The sequence below is a fragment of the Chenopodium quinoa genome, unplaced genomic scaffold, assembly GCF_001683475.1.
Source record: "Chenopodium quinoa cultivar QQ74 unplaced genomic scaffold, ASM168347v1, whole genome shotgun sequence".
Classification (NCBI taxonomy): domain Eukaryota; kingdom Viridiplantae; phylum Streptophyta; class Magnoliopsida; order Caryophyllales; family Amaranthaceae; genus Chenopodium; species Chenopodium quinoa.
Window position 1 is genome coordinate 531191 of NW_018744582.1, and position 21959 is coordinate 553149.

General features: G+C 30.7%; 2 protein-coding genes across 2 annotated transcripts; one reads left to right on the plus strand and one right to left on the minus strand.

Moving 5' to 3' along the window:
• The first annotated feature begins 16281 nt into the window (after positions 1 to 16281).
• Positions 16282 to 16796, plus strand: LOC110699396 (trigger factor-like). Its single transcript, XM_021876917.1, has 2 exons — positions 16282 to 16371; positions 16461 to 16796. The coding sequence occupies exons 1-2, from the start codon at positions 16282 to 16284 to the stop codon at positions 16794 to 16796; spliced, it is 426 nt and encodes a 141-aa protein (XP_021732609.1).
• Positions 16797 to 18456: 1660 nt separating this feature from the next.
• LOC110699443 lies at positions 18457 to 20481 on the minus strand. The gene is made up of 2 exons (XM_021876952.1): positions 19940 to 20481; positions 18457 to 19811 (listed from the first exon to the last, which is right to left on the minus strand). Exons 1-2 carry the CDS (start codon positions 20453 to 20455, stop codon positions 18864 to 18866), a joined length of 1464 nt encoding a protein of 487 aa, XP_021732644.1. The 5' UTR covers positions 20456 to 20481; the 3' UTR covers positions 18457 to 18863.
• Positions 20482 to 21959: the final 1478 nt, after the last annotated feature.

Below are 21959 nucleotides of genomic sequence, written 5' to 3' on the forward strand. Positions count from 1 at the left end.
AGAATGAGTAAAGAAGAGGACCGTTCATAATAGGTGTAACGGTGAACCCCTTACATATTAAGAGTTGTAGATTAATTGCATTTCAATTTGAGTATTAAAATTAGTCAATTGTTGTTATTAATCAAATCAAATACATTTATTTATTTCATATTTTTCGAGGGTTAATTAAAGATTCAGCTGTTATAGTCAACATAGGTCGAAGAATATTATGAAACTGTAGTTCTATTCGTATTTAGTCTAAAATATAGTGAAATTTTATTGTATATAAATACATTTTCTTACTGATTGTATATTCAACATATTCTCTGTATTATAGAGATGTATAGTAACTTACCACGTCATGATATTACGTTCGGAGATACATGTAGAAATAAGTTGGTAATTTTGTTTTTTCGTTTATTTTTTTCATATATTATTTATAATGTGTTTTTGTTTTGTTTATAAATAATTGTGTGGATCTTCTAGGTATTTCCGATGGTTTGGACTGCCTTGTTAGCCGGAATCCATAGTCCTGTGGAAGTTCTTCGAGGTCCTAACAGTCGTATATGGCCTGTGGAGTTAGTGAAGGTTGTTGAAAATACCAGAAGCAATATGTGTTTTGGTATTGGTTGGGAAAATTTTGTTAACGAAAATCACTTGGTTGATGGTGAATTAATGATTATTTATTATGCCGGTAATAAAACATTTTATGTCAGGGTGTTTTCTTCGAGTATGATTGAAAGATTTGCTACTGTTGAACCTCTCGAAACAGATGAGGATATATAAGTTCATGTAATTTTGTTTTTGAATTTTATAAATAGAATATTATTATGGCACATTATTCTCCTTTATTTACAATTTTTCCTTGCATGGTTTCATTGTTTAGGGTAGTTGTTCGTTTATCTAAAATGGTTATTATCCTGTTAACTCTTAACTTTAGATTTAGTAATGGATTGTGAGGACTTCGGCTGGATGCCGAAGAAAGGATTATAACAATAGAGTAAAGGGGTAAGATATAAGACACTACTTTTCATAATTGACTATTGATTTTGCTGTTGTTAATAATTAGCAATTCATTTCGCTGATGTTCAGCGTGTGAGTATCCAGCGGTTGTCTCAATAGTAGACTGATTACTGACAGTATTGGACAGTTCACTTGCGAGTATTGTGCTTTTTCCCTTTCCATTGTACTTGGTCATCTGAAAAGAAATTAATGTAAGAGACAAGGAGAAATCCGAAAAACAATCGGTGAGTACTGTTGATAATGTATCTTATCAAAATCAACTGTTAATTATGGACAGTATCGAAATCAATTGCCAATTTTGAACAGTAAAGTATTGTGAAATTTTCGAATTTGAACAGTGCCAATTTTGAACAATTGCTTTACCGATATCAATTGTGAATTATGTCTTTCTCCTCCTTTTGTCGGCCGAAATCTTTTATTATCGTTGTTTGGTTGATCCAATTGGTCAATTTTATTTGTTGAAAGATATATAGTCATATGAAAATAAAATAATTGCCAATGTTGAATTGTTGAACTTTATATCTGAGATTGATGTCGTTGATGTTCAGATGAAGTTTGACATGTCTTCGTTGCACTTATGCAAATTATAAAACAGGGGAATGAGTGTATAATGTTCTAGTTTACATGATAAATTGATCATTTAGGAGCTTCTGGAGAATCATTTTGCAGAAAGTAGCGTTGTATTATCAAATGATATAAGGTTGTGCGAGAAGTTGTGCTTTGGAATGAAAGGTTGTAAATATAAACTAAAACAGAAAGAAAACGATATGTTTATATATTTGACATTTTATTATAACTATATTATTTTATTAATTGCAATTTAATATGTTTACATTATGAATATTTTATGGGTGCTTATAAATTATTTGTCTATTACATTTCATTCCCACCGATTCGAGTTTCTCCCTTTCCTTCTGCTTATCTTCTTTGAGCCTGTTAATTTGTGCTATACCATCGACTGTAACTGCCTCTAACTGATTTAGAAACGTAATAAAATTGATTACGAAAGTTGGTGCTTCTCTAATTGCATTTTCTGAACCTTCACCAGCGTCCTTTAATATCTTATCAACCTCAGTCTGTCTACGTAGAACTTCTTTCTGCATTTCCATAGCGTTTGATTTTAAAACCTCCAAAATACGTTTGTGTATTTGACAGAATCTGTTGTATTCTTTAATCGCTAACTCAACTTCTTCTTCAATCTCCATTGGTGTGTAATGTATATATAAAAAGATTCCTACAATGTATAGCAAAATATAAGTTTCAGCATTATTGTGAAATTCTACTTTTTTTTTTCTTAAACTTTAAGTTGACATATTTGTATGCAAATTTTAATCACGTAGAGAAACTTAATCTGAAATCTGATATTTATAATTGGTAAAACGTCGTTGGGAAACTGAAAAGAATTGGAATTAGGATATGAATAGAAAAAACCAAATAAATTGACATAAGTAGAAGGTAAAGTATTGAAAATAAAGTTGAACAAATAAATCAGAGTATGAAATGTATAATCCAAAACATAAATAAATTGTTTATAATTCAATCTTATTAGTCTTTTTAAAATATAGAATAAAAACAAAGAACGGAATATAGGTGGAGGAAACTTGATCACCACAAACGAAATAAAGACAACTTAAACGATAGTATAGAAAACTCACCGAAATAAAGAATGCAATTTAGATTCGACGGAAGTAGTGAAGATTAAATAGATATGTATCAAGAAGTTGCTACGGCGAAATAAACGTACAAAAACTGAAATAAATGATGAAGAGGTTTGAATAGAAAGAGGAAAGGTCAGGATAGAATAAAAAAGGTAAGTATGGAAGAGTTACATATATATATAAGTAGATTATTTGAGGAGTGTAGTGAAATGAAAATAGTAAGGGTAGTGAATAGGTGTGATGATGGAGTGAACAAGCGTGATTGACACAATAATAATTAATAATTCAATAAATATAGGATATAAGTTCAATGACGTCATTTTTTGTGAGATTTTTTTAATAGTTGTATTAATTTATCTATATTCTTTCTCGTAATTTTAATGTGAATTTCTATTTTCAATGTTTTTTTTTTCCTTATTTACGATGTACAATTGTTAGTTTCTTTTTTTTGGTGTTGGATGAAATATATTTAATAAATATATTTGTTCATTTATATTAAATGGGTGCACAAAGCGAAAAAAGTAAACATTGGTGTAAGTAATGGACGAATTAATTTCTGAAGAGGAATGAGAATGCTAAGAGTCGAATGAGATGTTGTGATTTGACATTTGAATTTATGTGGGCAAGTGGATATATGTATAGCAAGTTAGATGAAATAATTAAACCGTATTTTAATTGTAGTTGAACAAATATAATTTACGGTGTAGTTAATTTTGACATTTTAGCCTGTGTAGAATAAAGTTGTCAGATACCGATATACGACATGTATTTTAACATAATATTGGGACAATTACGAACAGTTACCGAGAACATTAATGACGATTTTAGAAGGCATGTTCTGAATAATATTCATAGTTTATGACATTGTTTTGGCTACTATTACGTTGTTAGTTTGTAACTATGACTCCTGATTAAAAGGTTCATATTTTCGACTGTTAATATAATGATCGGTAAATTGTGAATAATTATTTTGTTATAAAATGTATGGAATATGAAATTGTAGATCATGATATAATAGATGAAGACATTTTAGAATGAATAAGGACGTTGTATTTTTGCGGGTTAAATCAGGCATATATTTCGGCCGTTAAATTAGTTGAATAGACACTACTACATCATGTAATCTCAAGGTTTTATGTTTCGGCATTTGCCAATCTCTCGGTGGACCCTTCTTGTGATAATTTACTGTTTATTTTAGTACTATCTGAGTAAAAGTATTTTTGATGAATAGGTAATCGCGTTTAGGTTTATGAAATTGTAGATCATGATATAATAGATGAAGACATTTTAGAATGAATAAGGACGTTGTATTTCTGCGGGTTAAATCAGACATATATTTCGGCTGTTAAATTAGTTGAATAGATAGTACTACATCATGTAATCTCAAGGTTTTATGTTTCGGCATTTGCCAATCTCTCGGTGGACCCTTTTTGTGATAATTTACTGTTTATTTTAGTACTATCTGAGTAAAAGTATTTTTGATGATTGGGTAATCGCGTTTTGGTTTTTTTTTTTTAATAAACTGTCTACTATATATGTAAAGTAAATAATCTTGATACGTATAGATGTGAAGATGTTATGGTAATAATTTTACCGAAGTTATGCATTGTTGATAATTTCGGCTTTTTATATTGAATTAGTGGTGATTAAAGCTGAAATAACTTATCATTTCTTTATTTATCTATTTTTCATGCTTTTGTTTTTTTTTCATGTTTTCAAAAAAAATTCAGCGTCAGTTTCTATTTTAACTGGTTTTATTGTTGGTTATTATTGTTTTTTTTTTAATTTATGGTAAATCAAAACTGACTAATTGTTATTTCGGATATGGATGAAATAATAAATTCCAGTTAAAGTAATTGGAACAAAAGCAAGAACGAAGATTGTAATATTTAATGACTATACATTGAAAGTGTTTTAGATAAAAGTAACAACAAAGATTGTGATATTCAAAGTGTTTACATTTGGATATTAAATAATATAATAATTGCTAAACAAAAGGTTAAGGACTAAATTGACCTTCTATTCATTCTGGAACTCGTTTAAGTATCCATTGTTGACTTTGTGAAAACAACTGTAATGCTTGAGAACGGTAATGGCGTTAGTATAACCGGAAATTGTTGAGTACGTCTTTCGGAGAATGTCGGCTTACATAATGTAATAGTTTTTTCCTCTATTCTCATGGACGGTGTAGGTGTTAATATAGCCGAAAGTTCTTGCCGTATTCTGTTCTCGGATATTTTTGGACAGCATAAATTAATGGTCAATTTCTCCAATTTTGGTGCAGCTTTTAATATGCACGTTACAATATGTACTTGACATACGTTGTCCAAGAAGATCGTCACGTACATAAGATTTGATAGACAACCTTATTCGGCTATATAACTTAAAGAGGTATCAATCCACTCGACCTGTAAAATAAAGAAACAAGTATATTGATATAATTAGATTTAAATTCATTTCATTCTGGTTACGAAAGGAAAATAAATAATGATATCATTCTTATGTACTTACCTCTTCGAATGTTAATAATTTCAGGTTGGGATTTTTTCTTAGTAACTCGTAGGTGCAACTTTCGGCTTTCACCGCCAAATGAGTCAGGTTTCCAAAAGTTGGTAGTTGTCTTCCATTAAGAAAAAGCTACGTTCAATTAAGATAAATATTATTAATTCAAAACAGCGTAAAGTATTATATCAATATGTCGCCATTATAAGTTAAATAGAAATATTGTAGAAACATATACTTACCCAGAAGTCTTGAGTCTTAAAGATCTGATTCTGGAAGCCTTGTATATAAGAGAATTGATATTTTGATAAATATCATAATTACCTCCATGTTCATCGATCATAACTGGGAAATTTTCCCTGAAATTTAGATTTGCCTCGCTAAGCAAAGCTAAATTATCAACCATATAATATGTTATTTCATCGTCTATGCTAAGGTACTCTAGAACCGGTGTTTTAATGGTAATAATCAAAGATCTGCCCCAAGCCTGACTCACGATATCACAAATTTCTAATGATTTGAGTGTCAGGGACTCTACAAACAGCATATCGGCGAAGCCGGTGCACTCCTTGATAGTAATTGTTTTGAGTGCTGTACAATTTGATGTAAACTTTTTCATATATTCGCTACCATCAAATTCGACTTTAACAAAGTGGACAATTTCAAGGGATGGCAGATGAAAAGACTCTGGTGTATCATTCATCTTCACACCCGTTAGCTTCAATATCTTCACTCCCTTTCCATACATCATCTCTACAAATTTGTAACTTCGGCTTCCACTTAATTCGAAATTCAGATCAATTTCATAGCATTCACGTTGTTTTGCAGCATTTAACCAAGATTCGTAGTAATCACAATCATCATCACATGAAAATTCATAACAAAAACGCCTCAAACAGAACGCATTGTTCTCAGTTAATACTTTGTTTACAAATTTATTGTACGAAATTTTTGCATCATTCCGTAATGGATAATATCATCTGGTATCTCCGTGAAATCAAGTACGGGTACTTGATTCCACACTTTTTTCCATCTTCTTGACAATACACAGGTCTTTACGGCAGACTTTGTTGGTAGAAAAGAAAGTATATGACACAATATTGTATCATGTAAACTACTAATGTAATCCGTTTCTCCTACGGGATAACTGATGTCACTCATACTTTGAATTATAATTGTAAGAGATTTAAATGGAAAGATAATAGTGATGAATATTTTGGGTAGATGAGGGCGGTTTCTATAAATGGAATATTTGATGGTTGTGTTGTTATAAATAAAGGAAGGAGAGAAAGAGGAGTATAATAATTTGTTCTAAAAACTTTTCAGTTACCAACACATTTATCGAAAAAAATAATATAGATAAGAATTCGAAACTGTTAGGCGTAATAATGGAATGTAATTGGATATAAAATTTGGATATTAGAATGAATCTAATTATTATGAAAGGGTTTAAATTGTTTTAGAACCGACTTTTAGATTTCCTATGTATTGTCGTGTCGATCGAAGTGTAAGTTGTTAATTAATTCCTTTTTATTGTTAAAAAATAAATATGACTAACTTTCAAAGGATTTTACATTTGTGAAATATAATTAGTATTTCTATCAATTCGTTACAATTATTGTTTTCCGCAGAATAACTACAAATTTAAAGTTCGTATTAATTGATTTGCTGGCCTAAATGTACAGTGGTTAGATAGTATTATAATATGTTATTATAAGACTAAACTGCGCCTTTTTCTATACATTTCCATAAGATGTATCTTATTGTTTTACCGTTTGCCGTTAAAGGATAGCCGAAATACTTTCATAACTATTGTTTTGACTTTGACATATAAATTATCATTGCAGGTACTGTTTTATGTATATAGGCAAGTAAAACCGTTGTACATATAAAGTAAAGAGTCTCATAAATGTGTTTATTTATTTATGCAAATTCATTCTTTAAGTCTTCAAAGATAGAGGAATATAAATGAGTTCTGTACCAAATATCTTGTGGCCCTTTTTTTTTGTTTTTCTTTTCCCGCCGTTTCATTTGTTAGTTTGCGTCTTAGTTAATATTCTTAATTTGGATTGGTATTTGTTTCTTTTTTGGGTTATTTTATTGACTGTAACATCGCTTCAATTAGTTTTTGAAACCTCGGTACTATGTATTCTGTTTAGAAGCGGTGGTATTATGTTACATGGTACATAATTTACCGATGATTATGTTGATCCATTATTAAATTACATACTCTCGTTTATTGTATTTCCGTTTATTGTATGTGCCGAAGTACCTATATAGTTAATCCAGCGAGAATTATGTGAATTCATTATTGAATTACATATTCTCGTATGTCGTCTATATTAGTTGATTTCATTTATACTTATTTATGTTGTACTTTTGTTTATTTTATGCGCCGAAGCACGTACTTAGTTAATCTAGATTACGTAAAGTTACACTGAAGTTGTAGAAAAAAAAAATACAGGTGAAAGAAATACAGTAATGACCTTGGAAGATGTACTTGTTTTTTTAGCAGTGATCTTTTTTTGTAACGACCTATGTTAATATTAATATTACTCTGAGTTAATATTATGTATGTGAAATAAAAAGTAGGTTCCGCTATGGAATGAGAATGAGGTGGATAATTGTTGTTGATAACAAATTATTGCATTTGGAATCTCTAAAAAGAAGTTTAACTTTTTATATTTGAATATCACGTTTGTTTGACTACTTTTGGATGTTGATAAGCTAATTTTGATTGTTCTCATTTTAGATGTTAGTTATATAGGTCACCAAATTTTTTAAAGATAATATTGAAAAATTACATTTTTTTTTTTATAAAACGTGATTAAAAGTTCTTTATCAATTGTTTAGAGGTAATGAATTTTGGGTTCTGTAGAGATTGTAATGTTGACTTGTAGATAGTGAATAACACTTGCTTATAATAGAGAACGGAGTAATTAGTTTGAGGACCGTGGATTAATGTGATGATGTAACGAAGAAGTGTGATTTTCAAAATTTAATAAACATAGATAACGTGTTACATAATTATTATTAACTTTTTATATATTCAAAATTCAAATATAAATATCTCAGTATGATTTTGATTTTTTCCTTGTCATATATATCTGGTTTATTTAATTGCGAAAAGTTTATATATTTACATTTTTATTACAATATTCGTGTCAAATTACCTTCCCGATGTGGATTTTGCGTTTTTTTAGCTCATCACTCTTTTTTATCCCGTGCTTAAGGTCTTTTTGGCAACGTGAACTTTGGATGTGCTCAATACGAACATGGATCTTCTCGGGGATGTTTTTGTTACTAATCTCGTGATTAATCATGATAGAACAGTAAGTAATCACAGATAGAACTGGATGATGAAATTTACACAATGAAAACCAGAAACATCGCTTATTTAACATAATAATAGTTATGCTACATCTTATTAGCACCCTCCAATTGATAAAGTTGTATGATATGTATCTGAAATAGTATACTTTCACGTCGTCTTCGTCACATGGAACGGTAGTAATTTAACAGAATGACATTTGCTTCAGCATTTGCTTTTCGGATCTGTCCTTCTTTCTTACATGTGGCTTTTTGCCGAAATATTTTCTACATAAGTAGTAGAATGAAAACACCCTAAATAAAAAACGGTATTTATTATTAAGGGGAACACTTTGATAAAAAAGAATTGTCAGGAAATCGAAAAAAGTATGATCCATGGTTCAACCTTATCTTTATTTTATAATTGTTTAAAGTATGCATGTAAAATGAAGGTGATCAGAAAATCAGAAATAAATTGTTCAAAGCAGAAAACCAGGATCATCGTCCTCGTTTGTTAATTTGTAGTGATTTTTTATTGCTGAGTTATAACTGAATTTCTAAATTAACTGAGCTTATAAACATATATGAAGTACTACTTTAGTCAACCAGAGATAATTGCTAAACCAATACCTAAAGACATTATTATTAATTCATCTCTGTAAACAGAAAACAAATATAGGTTCACGCACAAGGATTTGACAAATTGATTGTGCATCAGTTTAAATTGTCCTAAAAAATATAACCAAAACAAAATTATAAGCAAAAACTTAAGAAACATGATTTAATAACCGCCCTTTAAATTGTTAAATATCCCTTGAAAAACACTGCCGAAACATCTCCTTCTGATAACTCGTTTGTTTTTCTTCGGAATGGATAACTCTTAATTAATAATATAACTCGTTCTGACTAAATTGTCGAATGAGTTTGAACGAACTCTTCATTTAGATTTTCGGCATTTTTAACGATTTTCCTTGTGGAATTTGTACTTCAAAATATTTAACTATGAAGAATATATGTGAAAAGGGAGGTCCAAGCAATAAGAGAAAATATGATGGTAATGTTATTATCAGTCGTTGTAAAGTAATTGTTGTTGAATCGGATAACAACGATTAAGTTTCCAGCTTATAACTTCTGTTTCAACAGTACACACAGAAAATGAGAAAGAAAGTATTATAAAAAGTAAAATACACGCATGGATCCTCTTGAGGATGATTCTGTTGTTAACTTAGAGATTAATCACGATAGAACAGTAAGTAATTACAAACAGAATTGGATGATAAATTCACATAATAAAAATCAGAATCATCGCTCATATAACGCAACAGTAATTATGCTGTACTTAATTAGTACCTTCCAACTAAAAAAGTTATGTCACCTGTATCCGAAATAATAAACTTTTCCGCCGTTTCTGTAACATATTGTTTGCTAAAATACCTAGGCAGTTACTTCAAATGATATTAAATAATAAGAGCATTGGTAATAAGATTACTAATTATAAATTTTGGTATTGGTTATTTGTGAATATAACTTACCGTTATAGGTTTAATTACATCATTTTGGTCCGATAATTGTCAAACTTCTTTGATTAATTTTTGACTTCTTTCATAAATAATTTGTGAATAAACTCTTCGTTTAAATTTTCGGCATATGTAATAATTTTTCTTTTGGAATTTTTACTTAAAGATACTTTAACCATGTAGTATAAGTGTGAAAAAGGAGAATCTAGTAGTAAAACAAAATGTGATTGTAATGTTATTATCAGTCGTTGTAAAGTAATTGTTATTGAATTGGATAACACCAATAAAGTTTTGCGTTATATTTGTAACATGTTGTTTGCTAAGGTACCTAGACAGTTACTTCAAATGATATTAAATAATAAGAGCATTGGTAATAAAATTAGTAATTATAAATTTTGGTATTGGTTATTTGTGAATATAACTCGCCGTTGTAGGTTAAATTACACCATTTCGGTTCGATATTTCTCAAATCCCCTTGATTAGCCTTTATATTCTTCAGTTGATAATTCGAGTTCTTCTTCTATCTTCATCGTTGTATAATATACGTATAAAAAGATTCCTATAACATATAACTAAACATAAGCGTAGTCATTATTATGAATCTTTACTTGTCTTCACAAAAGGAAAATTGTAGCACATACATCCGACTTACCTATAGTGTTTTCTAAAAACATTCATTGTTGTATACGTTCTTAAAGCGCTACTTGAAAGTTCCATTTTCCAGTATTATACAGCTGGAGTTAAACATATCTACAATCACTAATTATTTAAAAGTTATCGAGCTTTATAACTAATGGGAAAGATAACTGACAAAAGAAAAGAACTTTGTGGACGAAGATTGGATTATACCCTGAACTCTGATTATATCATTCTTCTGGATCCTTTTCGGCAACTTCATCGCTTTTTCTTTCAATCTTCTCTGGTGTTGTGAAGCGGATTTTTTTTGCTGCCGTACTTTTACCATAATCTAAGCTGCTCTTTGTATCTCCTATGGGTGCTGGTGTCATTGGAGAATGCTTGGTTCCACTCCTACGACTGCGACAGAGTTCTGTCCATTCAGCTGTTGATAGTTTCGGAGTCTTGATAGGTTCAACTGTCAGTGTAGTTGAATTTGTAACACCACGTTCTCCTTCATCGGCAATGATAATACCTATAAGTTGGAATATTTATATACTAATTGTCACAAAGGATTTTCTGTATTCAAAGAGATTATGAACTTATATATTAAATATGAGAAAAATTAAAAAACTTTTGATGGGAATGGGATATTTGGTATTGGCATTTCAGAAAATGTTTCTTTTCCTTTGTCCTTTGCTTTTGAATCTGGTGTTTCTTCATTTGTTATTTCAGCACTGTCTTCTGCTGTATCAACTATAGTTCTTCGTATGTGCTTCGTTGGCGTAAATGTTTCACTATCATTCAGGTCTGTATATTCGGATTCAGCATTTTGTGCAACAGATACTTTTCTCTCTTCTTTTTTGAATGTATCATCAGAAGTTTCAATAGTTTTGAGCGACCATTCCAACATATTGCTTGAACCAAGGGAATTAGATGGACCAAGCTTGAAGAAAGTGTTTTTTTTGCGGAGTTTCTCTTCAATTGCTTGGAAACCAAATACATCGCCCTGTATAATATAATTCAAGTCCTTGTATAAGTATCTTATTCATAATAAATGTTGTAAATAGATGTTAAAATTGACCTAACTATATTGTAAATCTGTGTAAAAATATTATTGCAAGGAATCATACACAATCTTTCATAGTTTTGATGTCTGCTGCGGTTTTACCAAACATTTTCTCAGTATCATTGTTGAACGATGTCAATGTCATTGATCCTGTCACATCGACCACTTCAATTTTGAAAGCGACCCTGTACAAAGCGGAAAGTACATAGTCAGTGCTAGGGTTTAAATTATGGAATAAGAAATAAATAATTTCATTACCGGATGTAGGGATGAAATATGTAACTATATATGATGCCTAATTAGATGGGAACTTATTTAAATTATATAGTTGCTTGAGACTATTACATAAGATACTTAACAAACCTTGGAGCCGAAACACAATTTTTGTTATCACAAAAAATACATGTAAACTGCCTTCCTTCCGGTATTTTGCATTTGTTCCCACACCTAGAACAACCTGTATAGACGAATACATTGTCCAAAGAAGCATTTGGGACGGTTGCCTGTATCCAATGTCTTTCTTCCATTAACAAATTTGCCGCCTGAGAATACAGTAGGAATAATATTTAAGTTGTATATTTTTTATTTATGTGGGCATTTAGCCAACGTATGTACCTTTTTTTCTTTCAATTCCTCAATCGTTTTCATGGATGGTTCTTGTGCTGAATCTCTTATTTCCAGAACTCTCGCTTGTCTATCCTGTAACAGTTGTTTCTGTGCAACTACCCTGAATATATACGTGGAAATTGATTTTAAACTATAATATCTAATTTTTATTCAGTAATATCTGTTGTTTGTGGTAGTTACCATTCTCGTAACATGTTGACCCTATCTCCTTTAGGATATGAATTATTCTTGTAGACATAGTAGTTGATAAGGCAAATGCTGAAAAAGAGAACAAATGTCATTTTTTTCATTTTATATGATTCAAACAAATAATTATTTTGATTTTTTGTTCTTCTGTTATAGATATTTTACCTCTGCGAGGATTATGTTTTAGCGCTGTAAACCCAACAACGATAAATTTTTCGGCCCAAACATTTAACGCATCACTTGCAGTTCCTGAGAGGTCATTCCATGCGGTGATAGTTAGTGTTTGGTTATGCCTATGACAGAGAAAGATCTTATTAGCCATGGTCTTCAACAAACTACATAAATTAATTTAAAAGTAATTTGTCGGATTGTTTTAATTACGTTTGATCTGTAATAACAATTTCTCGGACATAGCTTTCGGCACTATATTTGGAGCTGATCTGTCGTGCTGCTTCTTCTACATATTATATCTCACCCAACACATCTGTACAATTATCATCATTAAAAACACATAATACTAAAAGATTATCTGTAACAATAGGCGTATCATTTAATTAGATATACGTACAAACATAAAAAAATAAATTAAAATTCCAAAGTAATTATCTCACTTATTCATAAGAGTTGTGTTACTAATTAAATGCTAAATTTATGTTATTCATATTTATGTTTCGGAGTAATTTGCCTACTTAGTTGTAGGATTGTGTTAGTAATTAAGTACTTAATTATTGTCACTAACATTGATATTACTATAGAAACAGTGGATTAAGTATAGGAGAATACCATATCTTTCATCAGCAACTTGTAGTTTTGGGATTGAAGCTATTGACTGATATTGTGGTACCACATAACCAGTTTCAATGCAGACAGGTTGGACAATGGTTCGATGATTGAAATGTAGTTGATAAGGCAGCTGGTCGTTAGTAGTCCGATATTGATCATCCATTGGCTTTATAGTTGCATTGGATATTTCGTATTCCCCATTGTATGCAATAGCCTCATCATATGCTTTGATTTGATCTCCAAAGAGAGTAGCGCGCATCTTGTTATTCTGGAAAAAAAATAACTATGATATTTTTGTTTTCACTTTTTCATTTTATTTACATGCATAACCAAGGAAATTTTTAATTTTTAGTACTGACAGTAATATAGGTTACAGTATGAATCCTAATCCCTAATGTCTAAACGATTTGAAATTATCAGAGCATTGTGACGAATGTTTTATCAATTGGAAAAACTATTTACATCGGGAAGCAATAACAATCATAATTGTGTTTTTACTAATATATATATAAAAGCATAAATATCGTTATAAATTTAAATTGTAATGTTTATAATGTAAGACGTGACAGCATTAGTCAAATAAATCAATTATAACATTCTACCAACAGTAAAAACAACAATATATATAGTACCAGTAGTAGTAAAAAAAAATGTACAGAAAAAGCGAATCTCTAAATATATTATTACCCTGAATCAACCGCGGTTATTTCGGCGACCGTAAAACACAAGTCGCCGAAGCTCTGCTGAAACAGCCGAAAGCACCATACACCATATGTAAACACATGCACCGTATAACACAATGACAGCCGAAAGAAGGAGTCTTCGTATAACAGTAACAAATATACATTTGCATGGTGTCAATATTAAGATTTCTAGGAACAATATAATTGATCATTAAATTTTCAATATTTACGTATTAAAAATGATATAGATTATAATACAATTTTGATGAAATAAATTACTAAACGATTTTGTTACCACAAATCTGTTAAATAATTTAAAATAATTTTTTGCGTTTGTCAAAAAATAGTTATCCATTTTTCAAAGCAATAACAGATTGTTATGACATGTTTAACGATCCATGTAACATTTTTCTGTGATAATATATAAATTCGTTCGATTTAGAAGGAAATTTGTATTATTTGATTAGTAATTTTTATCTTTTCTTCTTTTATTTAAATACTATTCTGATAAATACTTTAACTAAGTAATTATATGTCTTCTCTGTTTAACGTTGTATGTTTTATGAATTACATATTTCTTCAATAAAGGCCTTTTTATAAAATTCAGACGTCATCATAGACAGAACATGCAAATAATAATATTTCTAAGTTGTACGTTGATAATTTATTTGTCAAAATTCGAATATACCTTCTCATCCTGTAGATATAATGTTTGAAAGATTGTTGCTCTGGTATTGGAGGACATTTTCTGTCTAGATTTTTCAACTACTTTCACCTTAACAGTGAAGTTGATTGAATTCGGATTTAGTTCATCAAGATGTACTCGTTCTGTTTTCATCCTGATCATTACAAAAACAGAAATTAATGTTAGATGTATAACATCTGTATATTATGTATGCAAAAATTTCTACATTCTTCTTGGATATTATAATATAACTATAAATGTTATAATGCGGTTATATTCAAATACATTAAACATATATACTTTACATGAAATATATAAACCTAATGTACGTAAAATTTGTATGAAACATACACAGATTAAACAAAGAAATAGAAACAATTATTTTATTTATTTTTCTTAGTTAATCTTACCTTATCAATGTTTTTTGTATGATCACGGTTAAGTTTGGCGTAGGAATGCAAAGGATTTTTTTAGTGTTTTTAGGGTATCTGAAATGAAGTAGGTTTCTGTAGAATGAAGAGTGAAGTTGATATTGAAGTATATTTCTGTATATATATGTACATAAAGGTAGTGGATAAGTGATATATATATGTAAATATATTTATTTTTAATAAATTTATCAATTTTTTTTATATTTATTTTTTAATATGTTGAATTATTAGATAAGAATATTATCATTTTTTTTATTTTTTTTTTATATTTTTTTTTTATATATTTTTTTAATATGTAATATTTTCTTTTTGATATTTATCCTTTATAGTATTGTTTCTTATTATGCGTAATTAAATATTAAAAACACGGATTTGTGTACAAGAATAGTTACCATAGTAAATTAGATATATGTATGTATAATAATAAGTTTAAATTTAATTGAAGTTGATAATCTATTAAATTAAAAGAAATAGAAAAGAGTATAACTAATAATGAATTAGATCTTGTAATATATTATAAAACAAAATAAAGTTGTTACGTTGGGGAATCATTAACGAAATATAGATGATATTAAGACTGATCCACGCAATCCTTTTTGCCGTTTACATGCATATCAACACTTGTCATTGTTGTATAAACTTGTTGAGTTGTCAAATCTCATTGATTTACCCAACATTTTTTTTTTTGCTCCTCAAACGTCATGTTTCTACTAATCATTTGTAAATTAATATAATTGCATGTGCAATTTAAAAGATGTTAGTAACGAATGCATCATTAACAATTCATTTCAAATATGTTAGTAACGAATGCATCATTAACAATTCATTTCATCTTTTATGTATTAAATTAGCCTATAAAATGATATATAAGGTATATTACTAATTAAATCATATTGTAGAAAAACTACAACCACCGAAATTTTAACGTATTTAAATCTTTCTAATATTAATATGTACGTTTAAATACGTGTCATACTATTAATATTAATAAATATATATTTTTATTCTCTTTGTTTTAGGATTTATTAAACGTCTGTATTTTGTATATTAATAGTTTGTTGAGTTGGTATTTAGTTAGTTATTATATATATCTGTAGCTGGCTTTTTTAATACACTATTCTATAATCACCTTTTATATACCCTTCATTTTCATTTGCACTTAACCTCCTCTATTCAACTGATTCCTACGACCCTAACAAAGAAACAAATGAAATATGGTGAGTACCGATAGTACTGCAACTTCTGGGGAAATTTTTAATCCCCCTTCATGGAAACCAATTACAGGTGACTCTAATAAGGAAAAAGTAATAAGTTTCCTATTGTATTTCACTGATATCACAAAGAAGATGAATAGTCATCTGGAATTTCTGCTTCAAAATACTTCAACGTGAAGTATAAATATGAGAAGGGAGAATCAAGCAGTAAGAGAAAATGTGATAATAATGTTATTATCAGTCATTCAAAAGTGGTTGTTATTGAATCGGATACCAGCGATAAAGTTTTCAACTTAGAACTTCAGTCTCAAGAGCACAAGCACAGAATGAAAACTGATGTTAACGATACTGATAAGAATAGCGACACAGATGATGATGTCATCGACGACGACAATACTGGTAAGTCTCATAATAATAACGATGAAGATGATGAAGATGATGATGATGACGACGACGATGATAATAGTAATTTTAGGTCTGATTGTAATTATGATAATTGCAATTCAAAGAAGTAAGCTTCAAGTGTCGGCTCCGATCTGTTTAAAAGAAAGAGGCGTGATTAAAATATGTAATGATGAATCTAAAGTCTGGAGACTTGTTTCGGCTTTTCGGAATTCATACTTTGTTGAAGTTACTGGAACGGTATCGTGAAACAAATGTTTCTAAAATTTTATGTTATTGGGATTCTGTTTTATATGTTCACTAATGTAAACCTTTTCAGTGTTATTATGTATATTCGAATATAAAATGGGTGTTTTGAAGTACTCACCGGAGTAATTTCGTGGTCGATTAATGAATCCGAGCTTCTCTAAAGTTTTAAAATATCTATGCTCACTTAGTTCTATTTATGTTATTTGAGATTTTATCTGATACAGTATATAATTTGAAGGAGACACATAATATTCATCAGTTATTGATGAAAACTGAAAGTAATAATCACCAATAAAAATATTATGTGATTAAAAATTTATAATAATCATAATTATCCATTTTTAACATTATATGCCATCTACTTTATTGAGTTCTCGTTGGCCAAAATTATTGGTGGCATATGCGACATACAACAATGGTAGGGTAATAATCCAAATTGAACAAATTGGTTCAACAATGTTGAATGCTACGACATATCAAGATGATGTTTTTCCAATCTAAGTATCTCCGTAAAGTTCACCGTGTAGAAACTTAGAGCCGAAACCATTCTTCGATAGGGTTTGAGGGTTTTGCATATGATCTAGTATTGCCGAAATCCGGGTTTGTAACATATGCCGGAAGTAACAATACATAGGCAAACGGCTCTACACCCAACCATAGTCATTCTAATGTTTAATATGCCGTCCATTTTTTCGAGTTATCACTGGTCAAAATTTATCATGGCATAAGCTACCTGATTTAACACTAAGCTTAATGATCTAAATCGAACAAATTCGTGTAACAATGTTCAAGGCTACGACATGTAGAAATGATGTTTCTTCAAAATAACCTTTTTCGCAAAGTTCATCATGTAAAAAACTTTAGCCTAAAACATTATATAACAGGGTTCGGGTGTCTTGCATATGAACAAGAATCGCCGAAATTTGAATTTATAAATTATGTCGGAGTTAACAATACAGAGGTAAAGAATTTTACATTTGACCATTTTTGTTTAAACGTTTAACGCTAAATTGATGAAAGTTATAATGCCAATATGGAGGGCCTTATAACATTTCCGGAACCATATGTTAGATTGGTAAATTTTTTTGTTTACTCTGTTCTAACTATGTTATTTATGTTTAAATTTAATACTATCTTCATTAGTTATTGATGAAAACTTAAAACAATTATCACTGATGAATGTTTTATGTAATTAAAGATGGTGCGTACCCTATTTTATGTAATACTATGTCATTATATGCCAGCTAATTTACAAATTATCATTGGTCGAAATCATTCATGGCATAACCAACATATAATAACACTGAACTCAATAATCCAAATTGAACAAATTGATTCAACAATATTGAACGGTACGACATGTTGAGATGTTCGTTTTTCTAATCTTAATTTCTTTACGAAGTTCACGATGTAGGAACTTGTAGCCAAAATCGCGATTGAATACGGTTCAAATGCCGTGCATATGAGCAAGATTCGCCGAAATTCGAATTTGTAAACTATGGCAAAGTTAACAACACAAAAGCAAATAGTTCTACATGCAACCGTAGTTATTGCTATGTTAACATAGCAGATAAATCACAACAAAAGAACAAAGAAACATAAAATAAAACAATAGCACGAAAACTAAATATAAAGTCAACATAGCAGGTTAATTTATTTAAACATAATCCCTAAACCTGGAAACGGTTTTAGAGATAATTGTAGCAACAAAAAAGATATAGTCTGGATAAGAAAAGAACAAAGAGAAACCTAAATCGGCAGCCGCCTACACGCGGATACACAGCTGCCGAATTTAGTACAAACTCAGGTGTAATTTAAACAGAGTAATTTGTACAATTGGCAAGCTGGAAAAAAGGCAAAAGAGCAGAAACAGCGTTGTACAATCAAACACTTGTAGAACCGCAAGATTCTGCAGACGACTGCCCGATTTCCTATGCACCAGCATCAACTATATTAGCATCAGGAACCTTTTTAGTGTCAGCAACAGAGGACGCAGCAGTCCTAACATCTTGAATCTGAGGCTTAATTTTCTCTACCTCATCGTCATCATCTTCCTCAAAATCATCCTTTTCAGATAGCCGAGCAAGTAAAGCAAGTTCATTAGCATGAGGACGCTGCATATTTGGATGATTAAGGTCCATAGACCATTCCTCTGCCAATTCCCAATTAATATTTGGTTCAAGATGAATCGCAAGGCGACGAGCAACTTTGTAACCATTCTCGTAACCCTCATTGTATTGTTCCTGTGTATAGATGCGAGTTTTCAGCAATTCTCTGGCATTTTCCAAATGATCTTTCTCAGTTTGAAGTTGTTTTTGAACCTCCATCAATCGTAAGTTATCAGAAGAGATTGTGTGCTTCAGGTTATTGATCTCTGTCTCAAATTCAGACCGTTTCAGATCATTTTGTTCTTTGATCAAAGTAATTTGTTTTTGAGCTTCTGATAAACTTATTTCTGTAGATGAAACTAACTCCTTCAGACGCTTAATTTCGGTCTCAAGTCCAGTCTGCCTCTTTCCGGCTTCTATCCTGAAAAGAGAATTCTGCTCATCAAGATCCTTGATCATCTGATCTCTAGAAGTTATTGCCTGATCCATTTTCTTCTGAATACGAACTTTAAACGATGGAATGTCCACAACTTCATCAGAGCAAGTCAAATCCTGACCTTGTTCAACATAAGGAGTGATTGAATGTTCCATTTCGCGTAAGAATGTGTGGAATTTTTCTATCATATCTTCCATTTGAAATTTGCTGTCTGAAGCAGCATCTTCAGCTCGCTTCTGCGCAGCCTTTGCTATCCGAATCTGATGCTCTGCTGTGTCAGCAGTTCTCTTCAACTCGTCATTTAAACCAGCAGTAATCACATGATTTTGAACAACCTGCACATTTAGAGTATAAAAAACAATTAAAACAAATAAGTAAAAAAAATTACATTTTATAAATAAAAAATAGTTGAAATGATAGAACAAAAAAAACAATTCAGACGAAACTTATATAGACAAATTACCTGCAACAACAATTTGAAGTTCTCTGTAATGGGGTCTGGTACTCTGAACAAAATTTCAGACGCTCTTGCAACAGCTTGTGTTAAACATATTTTAGCTTTCTCCACTTCGGAGAAGCCAGATAAATCCCCATAGGTCTCAACAGCGGCGTCCTGGTTTTCCTTCAATTTATCCCGCACAACATCAGGAAGTATCACATGTGGGGTAGACTCGTACCCCATCTCATTTGACCGGAAAGTTCTGATTGAATCTACACCAGAAACCGATGGAACATCATCCTGTCGAGGTTCATCAACATGTTCGTCGATTTCATTGAAATGTAAACGCCTGTCGTCTCCAACTATCACATCAATATCCTCTATATGTGTAATAAAGACATCAGCTTGTCTTTGACTTTCTTCAGCAAAAGGATTTGCCGCAAGTCCAGAAAGAAGAGCCGCTCCAGAAAGAACTTCCTGCTGATCGTTTTCAATTTGTTTTTTAGAAGTTAAAGGTTCAGGATCTCTCTCCTTAGACATTTCTTTTGGACCATCGTTTGCCTTTGTTTTTTTAGACAATGGAGTGACACATTCTAAAGGGAACTGAGCTGGATTAAAAACAGCCCTACACTTTCTTTTTCTACCCATATCTTGAATTTCTTGATCCGATAAAGAGATATCTGCCGAAATATTTTTCGGCTGAGCTGCTACTGCTGTTTTCCTCCTCCGCAAAAAATGATTAAGAGGCTGCAGAAATAAGTATCAACAGAATTCGAGTTATTGGAAATAAACTGCAAACATATAAATAATAATACTATTTAAATTATGCAAAATCAACTAATGAATAAGAGAAAAGAAACTAATACTTCATACTTAATTCAGCTCCCATAAGTTGAGCAGATAATAACAATATACATTTATCATGTTACATTTTGAAATGCTAAATTTAAAGAACATTTTCATTGAAATTCCATAAGCAAACTAAGGGAACCACAAAAGAAAAGCAACAGGAATTCTATAGTTGATTAAGTAGAAATATATTTAGCAGTTAACAAACAATATGTTGTGAAACATTATAAATAATGAAGTTCTATAGCAGTAATTCATGTCGAATGCATATAGTAGCCGAAATATACGTAAAACAAACAGTACTAAATGCAGTATGTATTCCAAACGAATTACTCCACGTACATATGGGAAACAGAGGAAACTGTAATTTTACACTGAAACAAGAAATTATATTAAAATTATATAAATCAACCAATTAATAGTAAAAAGACTAACCAAATTTTGTATTTATTGAACTTTTCAAAAACATAACATCCAATAACTAAACTATACTCGAAACAGTGTTCTCAATAATATCCTATTCAATTAACAGAATGACATGCAACATATGTTAAGAAACCTAAAATTGAAACATAGACTGCATACTATATAGAATATGTGCATTAACATTTCGTACTTCCGAAAACATTTAAGCAAAACAAAGTAAAAATCAAATCTATACTGACCAAATTATCCAGCAATTCGTCCTCATAACTGTCTTCGTTCTCAGTTACAGGATTAGACCCAGAAACACCAGCTTCTACAGCGGCAGCAGTAGCTAGAATTTCCTCTTCAGGACCTAAACGAAATAATGGATCACGTTTCAGGTACCACGGCTTCTGCTTAGAATATTGAGACGAACTGACTATCTCAAGGCAATTTGCTCGCAATGCAGGGGCTCTTTTGGAAGTAGGAGTAATCGCAGGGTCTTTTTTGATCACTTTTCTTTTGACGTTGATTCCAAGTCGTTCATAATTCAAACCGCAATTCGATTCATGCAACACTGAAATTAACAGAAAATGAAAACGATTCAATAAACCCGAAACAAATAACAATAATATCGACAGTGAAAAAAAAAAAAAAAACGAGCCTTCGGCCCCAACCGAGTAGCTTATCCTCTTGATACTTTCGGCTGAGGCCTACAGCAGCTAATATCTTCTCTTGGAAAATATAGTGATAACAAGGCAGCCAAGTGGCTGGAGTATGTTTCTCGCGT